The sequence below is a fragment of the Aythya fuligula genome, chromosome 1, assembly GCF_009819795.1.
Source record: "Aythya fuligula isolate bAytFul2 chromosome 1, bAytFul2.pri, whole genome shotgun sequence".
Lineage (NCBI taxonomy): Eukaryota > Metazoa > Chordata > Aves > Anseriformes > Anatidae > Aythya > Aythya fuligula.
Genome location: NC_045559.1, coordinates 10,663,257 through 10,683,577, shown reverse-complemented (window position 1 = coordinate 10,683,577; position 20,321 = coordinate 10,663,257). Strand labels below are relative to the sequence as shown.

The following is a 20,321-nucleotide window of genomic DNA, read 5'->3' as shown; positions in this document are numbered from 1 at the left end:
TTAAATGAATTACTAAAATATGTAGATCATTTATTTCCCTGCCTTTGACAGTTAAATATGCTGGAGTACTGAAAAATCCCTCTTGTAGCTATTGTAGGACTCTGGTGAATAATCGAGAGAGGACAGTTGCACAGCTATGAGGTCAAAGAGTTGCTGCTACTCTGCCACAGGAACATGGCTAGGAGGAATAAAGTGATGAATATGCATCCAATTTACTAAACACAGTATTTCCATGCCTAAAGGCAGCAAGTACAGGCTTTAATTACTTAAGAAGTTTCTCTTAAGTGTACTAAGTGCTAAGAAATAAATGATATATGTGAGTAGGGTGCCACTGAAGTTTAAAAGCCATACTAGCCTTATTTGCTTGTGTATTAAGTTCTTGCTTTTATCATGCCCATATATTACTCAAATCATCTAAATAAGAAACGTTAATATTGACAGCTAAACTACATGGATGTGCTCTTTGATCTGCAGTGATTTGCAATAATTTCTGAACTGTTATCTGTACATTATTCTATCAACCTGGAGAATATTTATTTATTTATTTTTATTAATTCAGTTTTAATTTTGCCTGTTATAGAATGGTGCATTTGTGCACTGTGAACAAAGTTTGCCAAAAGTATGTTTCTAAAAAAGTATGTTTAAAGCATTTTGAAATATTCCATTAAACAAAAGATTTGTTGACATGGAGAAACCCTTCACTAAAATAGAGTTTGAAGTTCTGATTTCTGAATAAAAATTTAAAAAATAAAAAATAATAATCAGCCATTCACCTTGAAATATCTTATCAAAGCCAGATGACTTCTATAAGGAGATACATTTAATGTAGCAGACCTTGCAGGGTCAGAACTACACTGATAAGAAGCCAGACTAAAATCTTGGTCTTAAACTTTACTGAACTTTGAGGAAAAATGTGTCCTAATTAGATTTAGATAAATATTCTGTGTCTGAAAGACCTTTCTCAAGTTGAAGTAAAATCTACCATTCTGGGAAAGAGTGATTTTCTAGATCCGCCCCAACTCTGCATCAGAGGTTTGTTTCAGCTCTGGTAAACAGAAACTAAGCAAAAGAAATGACCACCATCACCACTGAAAAAAAAAAAAAAAAGTAAAAAAGTAAAAAAAAAAGTGTGTACTAGTCCCTGTTTTCTGTGATTTTTCAAGTATGAAAGTTTCAAATTCTGAAATGAGAAAGCATCACAACACTTATTTCACACCTATAAATGCATGTGTAAAATATACATCTACTTTTCTTATTTTATTTTATTTATAACCAAATTCAACAGAAGCCAATATTAGTCTAAAATGAAAATGGATTTACATGAAGCCATACACACACTGTGGATTTTCCTGACATCCCACAATGGAGAATTCTTTACTATTGTTCTCTTGAACTTTAGAAAGACCTTATATATTTCTGTTATGTTATGTTTTTGACAATGTTCCCATACTACAAAGAACTATATTAGAAGGCTTTTCATACCTTTGGTTGAAGATTTGGATGAAGTAGCACATACCCATTAGGATCAATTGCAAAATAATATCCATTTGGACAAAGCTGAAAGAAAGAAGTAAAGTGTGGCATTAAAGCTTTAAGTAATAGAATTAATCAGTGGTTTTAAAACAATGCCCACATTTAGTAAAATACTTTGCCTCAGGCATCATGAAATATGTGAGATATTAATCTCAATAAGAAAATTTTTGAATGTTTGCTCTTTTAGACGCGTGAACTTGACAGAATAGTTTGGGCTTATAGAACCTCTGGAGGTCACCTGGTCCAACCCTCCACTAAAAGCAGAGATAAATTAAAAACAAGACCCTAATTCAAGCTTAGACATGTTTGCAGAAGGTCTTTGAATACCTCCAAGCATGGAGGTTCCACAACCTCTGCAGGCAACCTGCTCATGTTTAACCTCCCTCACAGTAATTGTTTTTCCTTATTTCTAGCCGGAAGTTCTCCTCACACAATTACAATGATTGACTCTTTTCTTTTGCTATAAACCTCCAAGAAAAGTCTGGGTCAATCTAGGTCCATCCAGAGAGTTGCATTCAATGGTTCAGTGACCAGCCAGAGATCAGTGATGAGTGTTGTCCCTCATATATATATTGGGACCACTACTGTTTAATATCTTTATTAATGACAGACAGAACAGGTACAACCACAGCAAGCATGTGGATGATAGCAAGTTGAGTGATGCAGCTGACACAATAGAAGGAAGTGATGCCATCCAGAGGAACCTTGACAGACTTAAGAAGTGGGCCCACATGAACTTCATGAAGTTCAACAAGGACAAGTACAAGGTGCTGCACCTGGCTAAGGCCAATCCCAAACATCAGTAAAGAGGGATGAATAGATCATGAGAAACCCTGCAGAGAAGGACTTAGGGTTACTGGTGGATGAAAAATTGAACATCAGCGAATGCTTGCAGCCCAGAAAGACAACTGTATCCTGGGCTTCATCAAAAGTGTGGCCAGCAGACCAAGGGAGGGGTTTCTCCCACTCTGCTTTGCTCTTGTGAGAACCCATCTGGACCCCGTGTTCAGCTCTGGAGCCCACACCACAAGAAAGACACAGACCTATTGGAGTGGGTCCAGGGGAGGGCCACAAAAATTTTAAAAGGGCTAGAACACCTCTCCTTTGAAGAAAGGATGAGAAAGCTGGGATTGTTCAGCCTGGAGAACAGAAAGCTCTGGGGAGACTTCACTGCAGCCTTTAGATGCTTAAAACAGGCTAATAAGAAAAACAGACATGTAGTAGTAGGACAAGGGGTAATAGTTTTAAACTGAAACAGGGTAGATTGAGATTAGATATCAAGAATAATTTCTTCAGTATGGGGATGGTGAGGCACTGTTGGATGCCCCACCTCCGGAAGTCCAAGCTGGATGGGGCTTTGGGCAGCCTGATCTAAAGATGTCACTGCTTATGACAAGGGAGGTTGGACTAAGTGATCTTTAAAGGTCCCTTCTAACCCAAACGATTCTGTAATTCTATGATCTTCTCTACAACTCCAATTAGGTACGTGAGAATGAAAAATTAGATCCCCACTTGTTTTTTTCTTCTTCAGTATGAACAAACCCATCTCCTCATATGCCATGTACTCCAGCCCTCTGACTAGCTTAGTGGCTCTGCATTGGACCCTGCCCAGCATCTGAATGTATTTCTTGTACTGGGGAAATCAAACTCAGACACAGTACTCCTGATGAGGGATTATGAAGATATTTACTACACAGATGACCTTTTTTACTGTAAGGACACATCGCTGGTTTATGTTCAGCTTGTCCTCCATTATAAAGGCAGACATGCCTTTTCAGGCAATCGGTACGCAGCTTGTACTGTGGCATGGGATTATTGCATCCTAGACTGAGGACTCTGTATTTGCCTTTGGTGAAATTCATGATGTCCCTTTACTTCCCAAGATGTTGTTTTCAACAGTACTGGTTATTTTCTTGGAAATTCCCTAACTAGATGTCTAAATATATAAATCAGTCATACTGGGTAGTGTACAGATATATATATTTAAGAATTTTTCTATAAAGAACGGTCCTATATAAATGCTACTAGGTATTATTACTACCTTTAGTAATTGTTCATTTTGCACTGTGATAAGAACCAAACACTTGACTGGACAGCAGCCTAAGGCTACAAAATAATAAGTAATTGGAATATGCCACCTGATGTAAAACTTAGCTTTTGTGTATGCATACTGATGGACAATTCATACAGAAGCAAAGAAACAACTGGAGAGAAAACTGTCAGAAAATCTACAACAATGCAAAAGAATATATGAAAAGAACCCTGCTGGTATTTTGACTCACATCCAGTCATTGCTGTATGACTTATGAAAGAGCACACAAAGAAATTATACATAAATTGTACATTGTAAAAACCACCAACACAAGCAACTCACCGTAAAGCGGGGTGTCAGTTTTTTTATGTCCTCCAGAGAGACATCAACCCCCATTACTCCAAGAATCAGCTGATTCTGGTAAGATTCCAAAATGTTAGAGTATGCTTGACATATTTGCAATGCAAGACATTGAATTTTAATTTTGCCTTCATCTCTCATTTAACCATACTACTTGAAAAGTTGCTTATTCACTTATGTGCCTATTTTAAATACTTCAAATAATAATAAAAGTGATTCAAAATAATACTCAAAAGTTAGTATAGAATTGGAAAATGGTTTATGAAGATGAATACAGATGCTTTTCTGAATGAACAAACAATAAATGCAAGAACAAAAGAGGTGAAAGATGCTCTTTGTCAAATTGGTATAAACTATATAGAGCTACTAATACATCCTCAGGTTGACAATTAACCTCTTTTGGCTATGGTACAATGATGAATAAAACCAAAATCAAATAAGTGACAATCATTTGAAATCAAGGACTCTGCGTATACATTTACTTCACTTGTAACTTGTAACTTGTTCATTCTTTTTATTTAAATTTGAAATATGTGTCAGAGATGTATTTTGCTGTCTGTCTCCTAGCATTCAAGTAGAGACATAAGACAAAGAGATATGTTGTTTTTTTTTTTCCTTTTTTTTTTTCCCTCTAGTTCCAGGTCTTCTGTACAAGACCAAGGCTGTTTTACTTCTCAGAAAGACATCTTTTGATAATTGTTACTCTTTAGCTTTGCAATTAGACTTAGACTTCAATTAGAGTGAATTCCAGGCATTATCCTATAGATTAGAGCATGAAAACTTTTTGTTTGTTTGTTTTTAATTGGAAACTAAGAATGCTATTCTGAAAATAAATAAAAGAAATGGTAGTGATCAAATTTGTATTTATTCCTTCAGAATATCTAAACAGAATATATAAACTCAGAGAATCTAAACAAAAGAATATATTGGCTAAACCTCTATATATTCTGATCTGAATGAACATAAGTATCATATCAAAGGTGTAGTATTTTACCATGTACCGTAAAGCATAATCTAAATCTGATATTTAAAAAGCAACATTCTGATTTTGGAAAGAGGACATAAACTGATTCCTTATCAGACAGTAATAGAAGTAGGGAAATGTATTTAATACTTAGATTTTAATATGCATACACAGTGCTATTTTGTATTATCATTACAACCAGTTTATTTAAAGTCTCTACATCTTTGTCTTTTACCCTGAAATGTCATAGCTTCACTGATAAGTTATAAATTATCTGGGCTTCCTTTCTGGCAAGGCCTAAATTATATCTTCTTCTATTTTCCCATTTACTGAGCCCTCAGCTCATTTTCACTGCCATCAGGTCACGGAGATAGATCAAGGAATGTCATACCCTGAAACTTAGAACTACAAAAAGGGTCATCTACGTTTTCTTGTTTCCAGGAGGTTATCAGGCAACTAGATGACACATTAGTTTCTGATGTAGAAGACAATTAAACTGTAGAAAGTTTTGTGGAAATACACATTTTTTTTTCACTGTATTTAAGCATTAAATTTAATTCAAATAACTGAAATACGTTTGTTTTACTTGAAGAAAAAGCTTACTATTTTCCCATTTTGTTCCTTTGTTAGATTGAAGACAGGCAGAGTTCCTGTAATCACAAGGCCCAGCTCCTAGGAAACAATCACATCAAGATGGGATAAAAAAAACTTTTTAATTAAATAACAAATATTGAGCTATAATATATTAGAAAAATCCATGGATTACAGTAGCTAAATTCTAGATTAGAATCTTGACTTTAAGTTTGAAAAAAGAATGGTAGCTACACTTCATTGATTTTATCCATAGGAAGTTGAAATTGCATTTTTTTTGTGAACATGTATGAATGAAAATAATACGTTGCTTTTTAAAATAGATGGTGTGCAACAACTTGGGATGTAATAGTTTAATAAAACCTAAATGTTATGAAAATGAGTTAATAGCTACAGCTCTCACTATACTAATATCGTTGGATAGTAGAAAAAAGGAAAAGTAAAAAAGCCAGACCAAACTAAAAGATAGTTAATAGGTAGTCAACAAATACTGTCAAGCAAAAACATAGAAAAATCTACCAGGTAATGGTGGATTTCATATCATCATGATATGAAATGATATCATCATATCAAGTTTTCATATCATCACTACTTTCCAAACTCTTGCAATTAACCTCATCAGTTCTACAAAATCACATAGTCTCTTCTGGTACTGAGGCAAAGAATTTGAACTTATTTGGGAAGATATAAGAAATTTGCTTTTCCTTTAACAGTCACAATCCATAACAAATATAGGATTCAGAAAATCATACATTTAGATAATGAGAAAGGATTGGTTTTCCATCCTAAATTGTTCACAGGTAGGTTTCTAACATTTTTGTACTGTTTATTTTTTATTTCAGATTTTATTTTCTTTCTCTGATAGTTCCTTCTTCTGTGTATCTTTAGTGAGGAGTCATGACCTCTCTTTACTTCATTAGAATAAAATAAGCTAGAATACTTTATGAACTCACTTTGATGAAATCAACTCTCCCTTTACTCTATCTACTAGAATCTTTTTGAAATGTAACGCATCTTTCATGAACTTAATTTTCTGTATCAAACTGAAAGGTGATGAGACTGGGGTTAGTAAAGTTACAACAAGCAAGGTGAAAAGAAGTAGACTTTTTCAGAGAGTAAGAGAAGGAGAACTGGAGATGAATTAGAGGAAAAGATATGGGGATATTCTTTAGTAGGACCATTGAAGAGATAAATAATAAAACAGGGGAGGTACATATGGGGGAGGGAAACACCCTCCCCCATTCTCCCAGTGTTCAATAAGAGAGGACAATGACTGTGAATAAATTGTGAATAACTGGAAAATATAAAAGCATCTGAAAATTCTGGGATTGTCTTGCAGAAAGTAAGGCCAGAGCAAAAGTATTGCAGACACAGAAGGGTGAGAAAAGATGTCCAAATTGCCACAATGCATCAAATTATTAGAGACAGTCTTGAAAGACAGCCTCAAGTTAGAGTACCTCTTTAGGACTTCATGATTTGAATTTAAACCTTACAATAGTATTTTCAAAAAGTGTAACACTCCAGCAGGCTGAATTCACATGTGACCTTTGCCCCCAAAAGCTGGAATCAACTCTTCTGACACAGTAAGAGAAAAACAATAGGACAAAGTGATGAGGTACAAGAAGGACAAGGCCTACAGGAGCTTGCTTTAGGGAACTTAAGATAAAGAACCAGTGTTACAAATCAGTTTCAGTTAACACCAACCACTGGGAGGGGGGAACAAAACAGAGTGGATTAGACACACCTGTGCCCTCATCTGTGATGAGAAAGTCCACAGATTTCAACCTTTACCTCAACAGTTTAGCTTGGGTTGGTTTTCATCTAATAAATGTATTACTAAGACGTCCTACTTTTTATATATACATGCATATGCAAATACACATTTTTTTTGTACATAATTATGTACATATAATTATATATATACAAAGACACTTGGAAAACACACACATGCAGAAAAGCTTGAAGGAAAGGCTGAATGAACACACTGAAAGCATACAACAATATGACAGATGTCTGCAGGTATCACTCTTCATTAAACAGATCTCTTTCTATCCCCAGTTACAAATTTAGCCGTGACTTTACAACAGGATGTGTACAGATGTATGAACTTTGGTCATAACATCCTTTATGTTTCCAGTAAGTACCTCAACAGTAACCAAGAAAACATGGTTAATGAACTTCTGGCCATTGAAATTCCAAAGAAAAATGGGTTCCTCAGTGTCACGCTTGGTTCTATGATGTGCTGATAAAAACTTTACAATAATGCTGAAGGACAGGAGGAAGTGGACTTTAACATGACATTAAATGACTATGTGAACTTGGATAAATACATGATTCCAGATGACCATTTTACAGTAATTTTTGCCTAGTTGGAGTTACTCAGAAGAAGGTTATCTAGAGCAACAGATTGGATTGCTGCTAATAATACATTGCAGTTTGTAGTTTCCTGAATATGTTTGTTTTACAAGACCAAAATGATAAATTTAGCAGTAAGGAAAGCACTTCATATATCTTTTTGTTTATTTCCCCATTATATACACTGCCCAATTAAAGAAATCATTACCTTGAGCAAGCAAGTAATTACACTAACTATAGTGCTTTAAAAATCCAAGGTCAAAATTTGTACAAATACCCAGTAAAACTGACAGGTTTCATTCTGTATGGAATTCTTAGAAAAAGAAAATAATATTAATAATAATAATAAAAGAGCAAGAACAACACATCAGTAACATAATCAATGATCTCTAGTGCTGTACAGGTACAACACAGGAAAAATTTTGCTTCTTCTTTTCTTTCGTTAATTTGAGGACAGCCATGACCCATGCTTAAGGATCTGTGATTAGGATTAATTGTTTTTCTCTGTTAAAGTTGAGGTCAGTCATGAGAATCCAGATCCAAAGACTACCATGAGCTGTTTGGAAAATTGCTCTATTGAAGAGTTCAGATGCTGGAAATGCAAGAATATTATGTTTCAAACTATAGAACACTGAGTCTGAGAAAATTGGGACTGTGAAAAATGGAGCCCTATATTTACTGATTTGCCATGCCTTTCTTCTGAATAGATCAAGATCTTACTTTACTAGAGATAAATAACAGTCATACCAGAGCATCCAGATAGACATTTGTCCATTGGACCTGTTTGGCTTTCTCTCCAGCTAAAACCATCGGTCTTCCCAAAACATCCAGATATTCCTGCCAAAAAGTGTAGTAAACTCATCAGAAGGTAGTTATTTGATCAAAGTACAGAAACAGCAATGAAAAACAAATAACACTATCAAAAGAAAAGCTATGAAAAAAAAATAAAGATTTTAAAAAGTCAAAATTCACCACTACTATGAGAATTTGATTTTTGATTTATGATTTTTATTTATGATTTACTACCCAACTATTCAGTCTTCAGTTTACAGTATCTACTGTTAATTCAATTCCTGTATTTGAGTGTCACTCATTCACATGGACCTTACAGATCCTTATCCACTGCTGTCTTTCTATGAAGTGAAATTTAAAATTATTTCTGTTCAAAAATCAATTGCTAATGCTATAATGAAATTATAAGTCACAGAGCCTTCAGCCCAGAAGAGACAGTGGGCCATGAAGAGAGTGGTAACAGCTGGGTCCTACACCAAGAACTTGCATAACTCTATTGCAACAAAACTTTTAGATTTTTAAACCTGCATAGTCCCTACATTCCTTTAGTTCTGGAGTGCAGATAGAGTTGGTGATCTTATGAGATATAAGACTTCTGGTCTGATTTGGAAACGAATGCCATCAAACTCGTTTCAGTCTTCAACCTTTCCAATTTGTCTTAACATATTAGGAATATTTCTTGCCAGACCCTATCCGGAAGTGTTTAACAGCATCAAAGGACTCTAATTCAAGCCAAAAAATGACTTTTTTTTTTTTTTTTTCCAAAAAAAGTCATGCCTGGCCTTGGAAGGATGGAGAACTGCTATGATAATTCTTTGCTTTTCTGGACATATGAATACATGAACTTTCAGCCAACAGAAATGAATATCCATTCATCTACAATGACAATTTGGATCATATCGTATAATTCCAGGGTCCTGTGCCCTTAGTTATCTACACTCATGTCTCCTAAATTGTTCCTGAATTTTGAAGAGTAAATGCTACGACTGGTTGGACCAATCCAGGAACCTCTTGAATAAGCAGGATTGTATCAGGTCACTGCATCAGCCCAGCTGAGTTCAGACACATTAGCAGGTTTATGCCTTCACACAGTTCCATGGCTTTCTCCAAATGATTCAAACTTGTAGGGTCATGCTGTTAAGTCTTGCATGAAGCAGAGTCTTATTGACAAGCTATGAGAAAATGCTATTTTTACAGGCCATTATAAAAATTGCTATCATGTGTCAGGATCAAAGAGGGACCATGTTAAGGACAGGAAGAAAACTGAGCCCAAAATATAGCCCTTGTGCAGAAAACGTCTTCAGGATATACATGTAGATCACCTCAAACATTAGGGTTCTGTGGACATGGCCAGCCAGCTTTAGAGGATGCTACCATGACTAGTGTGCATGCAAGTCACTTCAGGCTAACTGGCCAGGGTAATAGGGATAGCATTAGAAATTGGCTCACTGTAAGTACACAAAAGGAAAAAATAAATTAGAATACTCTAACAGATTAATACTTCATATATAAATGAAAGCCTTTTTTTTCCTCTGTTTTTAATGAATTGTATCTTTATATTTTAGAAAAGAAACTACTCTGCTTTGTGTTACAACTGTTCCTGCACTTTGCAAACTTGCTTACCTGGGTGTTTATTCTTATGGCTCCAATGGATGGAATTTCATAATAATAACCTAAAATTCAGAACAAAAATAACATTACCTTACTGTAATACAATTCTAACCCACCTCACCTTAGGGAATTTAATTTTCCTTGTAATTTCTAATTACAATTTTATAGAAACTATCATATATAGATGAAATCCTTTTTTTGTCAACGCCACAGCAACACACAGCCACATATGATGGGTCACCATGCAATACAGGCCAAGCTAGTGTAACTTTTAAGTAGTGAGAGTGTATTATGTGTTTCTGTCTATTGTTGTCTCTAAAACTGAGATAATGTACTGGATTTGTATTCCTGTACTCTGAGTTATTCTGATGTGCCAGCATATTTAATAGTCATTTTGATACACTGTGATAGCAACAGTGAATACGCTGAATGCACACAGGAATGCAAGTAAAGCTACAGTCTGTGGCAATAGTGAAGTTCACAACATAAAAATATAAGGCAATCTGTGGAAAGAACAAAAAACTGTAACTGGTATTTCTTCTAACTAAATATCAGGAATGTCTTTATTCATCATTGATATTATCACTTATTTGTTGGAATTAAAAATACTGCCTATATGCATCATTAAGACTGAAAAGAAAGGCACACTGAGCTCCTGAGCTCAGAATGTGAAATCCAGTTTCAGACTGTATGAGTTTGTAAGTCAAATTGTAGTGAAGGAGCAGGACTGGAGAGGTCAGAGTACTGAGGCTAGACACTTACTTTGCATTAAATAATGTGCAACTTGATAATAAGATAAGAGTTTTAGTTAAGGACAAGTTATAAAAGTTTTCCTCTTTGGATGTGCAAAGAATTGTATCATTTTTGAAAAGAAGATTATGATCATTTTCCCTTGATAATATGACATAGGCAGTTATTCTGTAAGCCAGTTGGTTTGTTTTAGCACAATATATACAATTTGCATAGTACTTAGAGATACAAAGACATTACTTTAAAAATCCTTGCTCAAAATCAAATGTTGGTCTTCTGCACAGCACAATTTGCTCTTCATGAAGTTGTACTATCTTCTGCATAACTTAAGTCAGCACACAGAGGGATTGCTGAGGTTATGATACACATGCTGTTCACACTTTATTCTTTCTACATTTATACCTTTGGTTTATCCTATACCCCTTCTTTTTGCGTGGCTGTCTTCATTTTCAAGACCCTCTGAAATGTCTCCTGCCTGTCTCTCACCTCTTGCTTCTCATTGCTTTTTTAAACAAATACTTTCACATTTTCAATCATGCTTGGAAGGTGGTCCATTTAAAATATAAAAATATTATTTGATAATTTCTCTTTTTTCTATTTATCTATATTTACCTCTTGTCTCTCATTCCCTAATTATACTGTGAGGTCCTTCTCACACTCTTTCTAAATGCTTCTCTCCACATGTTTTTTTGTGTGGAAATTCTAGAAGAAAGCATTTTACTTTGTTACATTTACCCTTTTTATTTTTGTTTCTTTCTACATAAAGAGACTGGTGTAAAAATAAAAAGATGCACTCAGAAGCTAAGAAATTAAAAGAATAATTCTGAAATTTTCAGCCAAAAAAAAAAAAAAAAAGATAGGAAAATTAATGCAAGTCAGATGATCCCTTGTAAGTTCTGGAGAAAAAACAAAAAGAACCCTAACTAGCCAACCAACCAAACAAAAAATCCCTGTGTCCAAACTCCTTAATATAAAACAGCTTTGCTTAATTTTCTTATCTGTCATCAATTCCATCTTTTTCATAAATGTCTATTACAACAGAGTGCTCAAAATTGATCCATAATATCTTATTTTTATTATAAGCACTACTGTATCATATTTTTCTTACAACATACTTTTAAATAGTCAAACATGTAAACATATTATCTATATACATGTATATATGCATTTATTTCATCAAGTAACTTTTTGTAACTTTGATTAAAAATACAAGAAAGCTAAAAAATGTATTTTTTCAAAAATGTTGAAGATATTGCTCTAGCAAAGAACAGTCTCAAAGACAGTACCTTTATTTTCACAGGCCATCCACTGTATAGGTCCTTTATCATAATTATGTTGACCAACAGAAAATGTGAACACACGGACCTATCCAAATCAAAAAACAGCAACAAATATAACTTAACTATATGTAATTACTTAGCTGTTACTCTCAAGTTAATGATAGTTGGATTTTTGAAAAATTTGAAAAGAAAAAGAAAGCTGCGAAGTTCCAATTTGATATCAATACAATAGATTCACATAGATAAATAATTAGATGCATTATGATATTTTACATATTCCTATTAAATATTTGTGCCCACCAAGTAGAACTCGTGAAGAATGTTTTCATACATCTTTCATGCTTTAAATCTCTTACACTGGTTACTGTCCATAATCCATATGAATTTCATTTATATTTTTCTAAGGCATTAATAATAACTCTTCAGGTTTTATTGAATCAGTTGCTGTTAGAAATCCCAATTAATTAAAACCAACATATGCATGGGTAGCAGTATTCAAAGCAACATAGAACAGCATTTTTGTTTTGCTTAAACTTTTAGTCTTTTTCTTGTAAAACCTCTAAATTAGTTCAACAGCAACGAAAGAGTCAGGATTAGATCCCGAAATTTCATTTTAAACTCCCGATATTCATTAAAGCTGTGTGTTTTATAAGCTCAGTTCCATTCTGTTTAGCCAATGCAATCCCAATTTATCTCTGCAACTCAGGGGAGTCATAGTTCCAGAGAAATACAAAAAATGTTGTCCAAGTTTTGGACAGAATACAGGGTTTTCAGCTGAGATTATTTTCCATGTAAATTGTCTGATCTGAATGAGAAAAAAATAAAGCAAGCAAACAAACACACAAACAAAAACTACCATTATTTCTGTACACAGATTAAATATCCTAGAAGACACACAGAAAAACTACAAATACTGTGTCTTGGTTTCCAGATCAATACACTGCTCAGAAGATTAACTTTTCTGGAAAAGTTAAGAAAAATATTTTCCCAACAGTTTTAATAAGCTGATCACTATTACTATGTCCATCTGAAGGACTGTTCAAGTACCAGGTAGCTTTTTCCTTTTCAGACATCTCTTTCGTTATAGACATCTCTTTCTTTATAGACCTTTAACTTTACCACAGAACACAGATCACAATATGAAATCAGAATACAAATTCCTTTCTCTGGAACTGAGTAAAATGGTAATGTTTTCTTTAAATACAGTATTCACAATATGAAGTTATACATACTCCTTGTAAACTACTCTCTGATTGTTGCTACATTTTTAAGTGGTTATTTATACATTTTTTCATCACTTTATTTAGCATGTGCTATTACTACATAAATCTTAATTTTCCAATAAGCAACAAAAACAGTGTGACACAATCAGAGCTTACACATTAACCAAGAGATATAAGAATAGCTCCAAATCATCAGTCAGCAGCTAGCAATTGGCAAAACTTTATTACAGATGACCCCTATATGGAAGAAGGGCAAACCAAGGTTTGTGTCATTTTAATTAGCAATGTTTTGATTTTCTTTATCTGTACAAAACCTTTGCTTCTAGCAGAACTAAAGCAATTACTCAGACATATATAAATGTATTTTTTAAATGCAGATGAAATTTGAAGCTCTAATGAAACCACCCTTTTACAGAGGCATTTCTCAGTAACTGTTCAAGCCAACTGGAGTTTTAGTTACACAGAGAGGTAGGGGAATTATTGTACATGTGATGCTAAAATATTGTTCTCATAGTTCATCCGGATAGAAACAGATGAAAAATACCTTCCATTGCCGTGAAAATGACCATTCTGCTAGTGAGAACATAACTTCAACTGATATATTTGCAACTATTTTATTTTATCTGTATCACATTGTAAAATCAAGTTATATTTGCCATCCCCCATTTGTTCTTCACCTCTTTTACAAACTGCCAGGTATAACCCTTCTAATAGACCTTTCTGCTTCTATTTAATTACCACCCATTTTTTTCCAAGCTAAATATCACAATGTTGTTTTCTCAGTATATCTCAGCTCACATGGCCCCTGTCTTCTGCTCTTCTTTTGGACTCACAACTGTTCCCAGTTTAGTGTCTACTAAACAATTAAGATTACATTCTTAAAAATTATGGTGAAATAAAGACAAAATCCACTAAAGACCACTAGTTAGATAGGCGAGTGACCTGGATGTCTCTTTTGGATTAAAAGTAACTAATTAAGAAAGAGTCATGTGGGTTTGCTTGTGTGTGTATAAAACGTGAGTCAATTAGACTTTACTGTCTGGCATTTGATCTCAAATATAAAAATGAAACACTGCATTGGACTGAAGTTTCAAAATGATATGTAATTTAGGGAAAAGAAGCAGCGTGTCAAATCTGCAACTAATCTATAAAGAATTCAGAATTTAAATTATTGACAACAAGCAGAGGACAATATATCTGATTTACTGTTCCTTGGATAATTAACACAGATAAAGAACTGCAATGAAAATTGGAGTTTTTAATTGTTACTTGGTTTGGCAAGAGGGTGGAACATTCAAAAGAGTTTTCTTTTTCCTATTGCCTCATCTGGAATTGAGTAGAATGACAGCCCAGCTGGAAAAATGAGTCAGCAAGTCAAATTAAACAAGACAATTTTAGAAAAAAAAAAAAAGAAAAAGTTCTGTGCTAATATTTTCTGTGACAGGACCCAGAGTAAGCCAAAGAACTGAGATAATCTGCCTATACCTTTTCCTTGTAGACATCTCTCCAAAAAAGACAAAAGGTTTCTAAACTAAAAAAAAAACAGATTTAATTACTTTTAGTAGGAAAGTTATGAATGAGAACTTGGTGCAATGAGATCAGAAGCAATGGATATAAGCACCTCTCCCTTTGCTTGTCCTTCCATCCAAGTTTGGTTTCAAACAACTAAGTGGATTTCTGAGTTGAAGCAAACAGCCAAGTATCTTTGATCCCAAGAAGTTTTTTTTTTTCCATCTGAAATAACCACTGAGGCTTGATTATTTCTTCTTTGTGTTTCTCTGCAGTCTCTCAGATTCTGCGTACACTACAGACTCCTGGGTCCTTTTGCCCATGTCTCCTTCTTTCCCCCAAACCTTTCCCTAGGGAAAAGACAATCTTGCCTCCTTACAAGGGAGATCCATTTGTTCTCTTTCTATAGAAACATAATCATAGAATCATAGAATATCCTGAGTTGGAAGGGACCCTTAAGGATCATCAAGTCCAACTCTTGACACCGCACAGGTCTACCCAAAAGTTCAGACCATGTGACTAAGTGCACAGTCCAATCTTTTCTTAAATTCAGACAGGCTCGGTGCAGTGACCACTTCCCTGGGGAGCCTGTTCCAGTGTGCAACCACCCTCTCTGTGAAGAACCCCCTCCTGACGTCCAGCCTAAATTTCCCCTGCCTCAGCTTAACCCCGTTCCCGCGGGTCCTGTCACTGGTGTTAATGGAGAAAAGGTCTCCTGCCTCTTGACAACCCCTTGCGAGGAAGTTGTAGACTGTGATGAGGTCCCCCCTCAGCCTCCTCTTCTCCAGGCTGAACAGGCCCAGTGACCTCAGCCGTTCCTCGTACGTCTTCCCCTCAAGGCCTTTCACCATCTTTGTAGCCCTCCTCTGGACACTCTCCAACAGTTTCATGTCCTTTTTATACTGTGGTGCCCAGAACTGCACACAGTACTCGAGGTGAGGCCGTACCAGCGCAGAGTAGAGCGGGACAATCACCTCCCTTGACCTACTAGCGATGCCGTGCTTGATGCACCCCAGGATACGATTGGCCCTCCTGGCTGCCAGGGCACACTGCTGGCTCATATTCAACTTGCTGTCTACCACGACTCCCAGATCCCTCTCTTCTAGGCTGCTCTCCAGCGTCTCATCGCCCAGTCTGTACATGCAGCCAGGGTTTCCCCGTCCCAGGTGCAGGACCCGGCACTTGCTCTTATTGAACTTCATGCGGTTGGTGATCGCCCAGCTCTCCAACCTGTCCAGATCCCTCTGCAAGGCCTTTACACCCTCATTTGAGTCCACAACTCCTCCAAGTTTGGTGTCATCAGCAAACTTGCTCAAAATACCTTCTATTCCTACATCCAGATCGTTTATAAAAATATTGAAAAGTACCGGCCCTAAAATGGAGCCTTGAGGGACCCCACTGGTGACCGCCCACCAGCCTGACACAGCCCCATTTACCATAACCCTTTGGGCCCTGCCCGTTAGCCAATTGCTCACCCATCGTATGATGTTTTTATTTAGCTGTATGGTGGACATTTTGTCCAGTAGGATCCTATGGGAAACCGTGTCAAAAGCCTTGCTGAAGTCCAAAAAAATCACATCAGCTGGTTTCCCTTGGTCCACCATACGGGTGATCTTATCATAAAAGGAAATCAGGTTAGTTAGGCAGGACCTACCCTTCACAAACCCATGCTGGCTGGGACCAATGACTGCTTTGTCCCCCAGGTGCGCCTCAATAAGTTCGAGAACCAACTTCTCCATGATTTTACCAGGCACTGACGTGAGACTGACAGGCCTGTAATTGCTAGGGTCTTCTTTCTGACCCTTCTTGAAAATCGGCACAACATTTGCCAGCTTTCAGTCTACCGGGACCTCTCCAAATTCCCAGGATCGTTGAAAAATAATTGATAGAGGTTCCGCGATGACATCCGCCAGCTCTTTCAGCACCCGGGGATGAATCCCATCCGGACCCATGGACTTGTAGGGATCCAGGTGGAGTAGCAAATCCCACACACGTTCAGGGTCGGTTGGGAGTTTGTCATCCCCACCGTCCCGGTCCTCCAGCTCAGGGCACCCTGGGTCCCGAAGCCCATCATCGGCATTGAAGACAGAGGCAAAGAAGGCGTTAAGCGTCTCTGCTTTGCCTATGTCATCGTCTGTGAGGAGACCTTCCCTATCAAGGAGCGGCCCTATGTATTCTTTAGTTCTCCTTTTTCCATTTACTTATCTAAAAAAACCCTTTTTATTTTCTCTCACAGACACAGCCAGCTTCAACTCTAGCTGTGCTTTGGCCACTCGAACTTTCTCCCTACAAACACGAACAGCATCCCTGTATTCTTTCCATGACGCCTGGCCCTCCTTCCAGTAGCGAAACACTCTCTGTTTCCGCCTAATCTCCATTAGAACATTCCTGGTTAGCCACACCGGCCTCCTGCCCCGCCTGCCTGACTTGCGATATTTTGGAATTGCCTTATCTTGTGCTTCTAGGAGGCATCGCTTAAAGAGTGACCAGCACTGGTGGACATCGAGGCCTTCAAGAGCAGTTTCCCAGGGGACCTTACTGACTAGTTCCCTGAGCAGCCTGAAGTCCGCTTTCCCCATATCTAGGGATGAGGTTTTGGTGGCACTTTTCCTTCTGTCACCATAAATTTTGAACTCAACCACTTCATGGTCGCTATGACCGAGGCGGCCACCAATCACCACATCTCCCACCAGACCCTCTCTGTTTTCTAGCAACAGGTCTAGGAGGGCACCTTTCCTAGTTGGCTCCGTTAGCACCTGCACCAAGAAGTTATCATCTAGGTGCTTCATGAACCTCCTGGACTTGCTCGTGTCAGCCGTGTGGCACTCCCAGTTAACGTCCGGCAAGTTGAAGTCCCCCATAAGGACAAGGGGAGTTAATCTCGAGGCCTCTCTTAGTTCTGTAAAGAATAATTTATCGGCGCTATCATCCTGGCCAGGGGGTCTGTAATAGACTCCCACAACGACATCCCCTTTATTCGTTCGTCCCTTGATCCTTACCCAGAGGCTCTCAACTTTGCCATCGCCGACCTGAAGTTCCACACAGTCCAGCCCCTGCTTCACATACATCGCCACCCCACCACCTCGCCTACCCTGCCTGTCCCTCCTGAAGAGCCTGTAACCATCTATCGCAACACCCCAGTCACAGGACTCATCCCACCAGGTTTCGCTTATGCCGATGATGTCGTAGTTGCGGGACTGGGACAGGACTTCTAGCTCATCTATTTTATTCCTCATACTGCGTGCGTTTGTGTAAAAGCACTTCAGGTGCGTCTCCTTACACTCAGCACCTTGTGGATCTGACCAAAGGACCCCACTGGCACACAGCCCCTCTGATTCTAGCGTACCATCCCTTAGGTCTTCACCGGCGCGCCTGGTTTTAGCCCCTTCCCCCTTTGACTCTTTCAAAATAATAGAAAAACAATAGAACAATCAGGAAGAAATAAAAAAGAAAAAAAAAAAAAAAAAAAGAAAGAAAAAAAAAGAGCTGTCATACTTTCTGGTTTTTGTTGGGATTACTGAAAATAAAGTTCTTCTAGAAAACTCTCAGCCTTATGATGGAGAAGAACTAATGAATGGCCCTATCCTGCTCTGCCAGATAGGTCAGATACAGTCTTGAAACTCTTCTTAAATGTAAGAGCCCTGATTTTCATTACCAAGTGAAAGTCCAGAGGTGTGTTAGTTCTGTCAGGATAATACCATGTGCTGGTTAATGGGTAGCTCAATATCTGTATTCTGCATGCTCTGAAACTAGTCTTAAGGGAGAAAACACACACACTCATTCTTTTTATTGTTTATTTACATTATAAAGTAGAGCAATATTCTTATTAAAATTAAGAAGTTTAGAATGTAAGAGGTAAGGACAGACAGACAGCAAGTGGCAAAGGCTGCCCAGAGAGGCTGTAAAGTCTGCATCCTTCAAGGTTTTCAAGACCAGACTAGATAAATCCCTGAGCAACCCAGATCTCAGTCCTGACCCTGATTTGAGAAGAACATGGAATGAGAGAGCTCAAGAAGGCCTTTGCATCCTGACTTATCCCACAATCCTTCGAAGGATATCAAAGAAAAAAAACTAAATCCATCTCCTAATCAGAGAAAACACTAGACAACAGAAATAATGGTACAGAAAATAGAGGAACAAGTACTGTATTAAGGAAATATTATATAATAATATTGTATAATATAATAATATATAGTCCAGGAGTTGGACTCAATGATCCTTGTGGATCCCTTCCAACTCGGGATATTCTATGATATAACCTAATTACATAATTACTTTGTTTTTTATTTTGCACTTTTCTCTGTCAGAAAAAGCGTATAAAGACCAAGATGAACAGAAGCATTCTGACTGCTACAGATGAGGGGATAAAGGCACTCAAGAGAGTTGTGAGGAAAACAACTGAAAAACTATCCACAAATAGGCTACTTTGTTTACAGATCTCAGTTGCATTTTTTCCAATCTTATTTCTTCATTTTGCTATTGGAATAAAATAAAGCAAGATTAAATTAGACTCTTCCTTTGGATGTGTCATGTTATGTGTACTACAGAAGTGTAAACAACCAGAGTGAAGTTAATTCAAAGCGGTAACTTAGCACGAAATAACACTTACTGTTTAGACTGCTACATACATGTGTAGGCAATATGTGTAGTAGGCCTGTAAGAATTTTTTGAAACTGCAAGCCCTCTGCAAAGAGTTCTGAGTGGATGAATATGCATTTATTTTGACAGATAAATTATTTTTCTTAAATTCTGTGCTGCTGTAATGGAAAAGCTACCAATAACCATCTATGTGCATCTCTTCATTATTCTGTTTAGGAGGAAATTAACTGTCTTTTGGAGATATGTATTTCTCCTTATCAGATATCAAGGGAGCTACATAGTTACTTTACTTCGCTATTAATTAACAAAGTGAATCCCATCATTTTACCACAATCATGTAAAAGTGTGCAAGACTGCATCTTTTTCCACCATTAGTTAAACAAACTAGAGTCAAAAATTGATCTCATCAGATCATGCAACTTCAGTTTTCATAACAGTATAATTTCAGAACATATTAATCTGCCGATAAAAACTCAGATATTATTATTATTATTTTTAAACTATAAACCAAAAGAGCTATGATAATTCAGTAATTCTAAAATCATCCTGGAAATTATTTTTCCCATTACTGTGTTTATATAGATTATCAGATATGATAAAAATCTGTTTGCAATTAATACTTAATAGGTACACTTCTGAAATGATAACAATATACCAAGCATATTTTTCTGAAAAAAACATAAAACTGCTTTTATATATCTCATTATGCACTGTCTCCTAAA

At 36.7% G+C, this 20,321-nt stretch overlaps 1 protein-coding gene across 4 annotated transcripts in view; it reads right to left on the bottom strand.

Moving 5' to 3' along the window:
- Window positions 1–20,321, bottom strand: part of CACNA2D1 (calcium voltage-gated channel auxiliary subunit alpha2delta 1) — a 427,875-nt gene that overhangs the window by 46,041 nt on the left and 361,513 nt on the right. For all 4 annotated transcript variants that reach the window (XM_032190143.1, XM_032190125.1, XM_032190134.1 and 1 more), the window contains exons 13-18: window positions 12,275–12,353; window positions 10,251–10,300; window positions 8,583–8,672; window positions 5,493–5,561; window positions 3,908–3,982; window positions 1,483–1,557 (exon numbers count right to left, since the gene is read on the bottom strand). In XM_032190143.1, coding sequence (XP_032046034.1) covers window positions 1,483–1,557; window positions 3,908–3,982; window positions 5,493–5,561; window positions 8,583–8,672; window positions 10,251–10,300; window positions 12,275–12,353 — 438 coding nt within the window. The remainder of the gene's footprint in view (window positions 1–1,482; window positions 1,558–3,907; window positions 3,983–5,492; window positions 5,562–8,582; window positions 8,673–10,250; window positions 10,301–12,274; window positions 12,354–20,321) is intronic.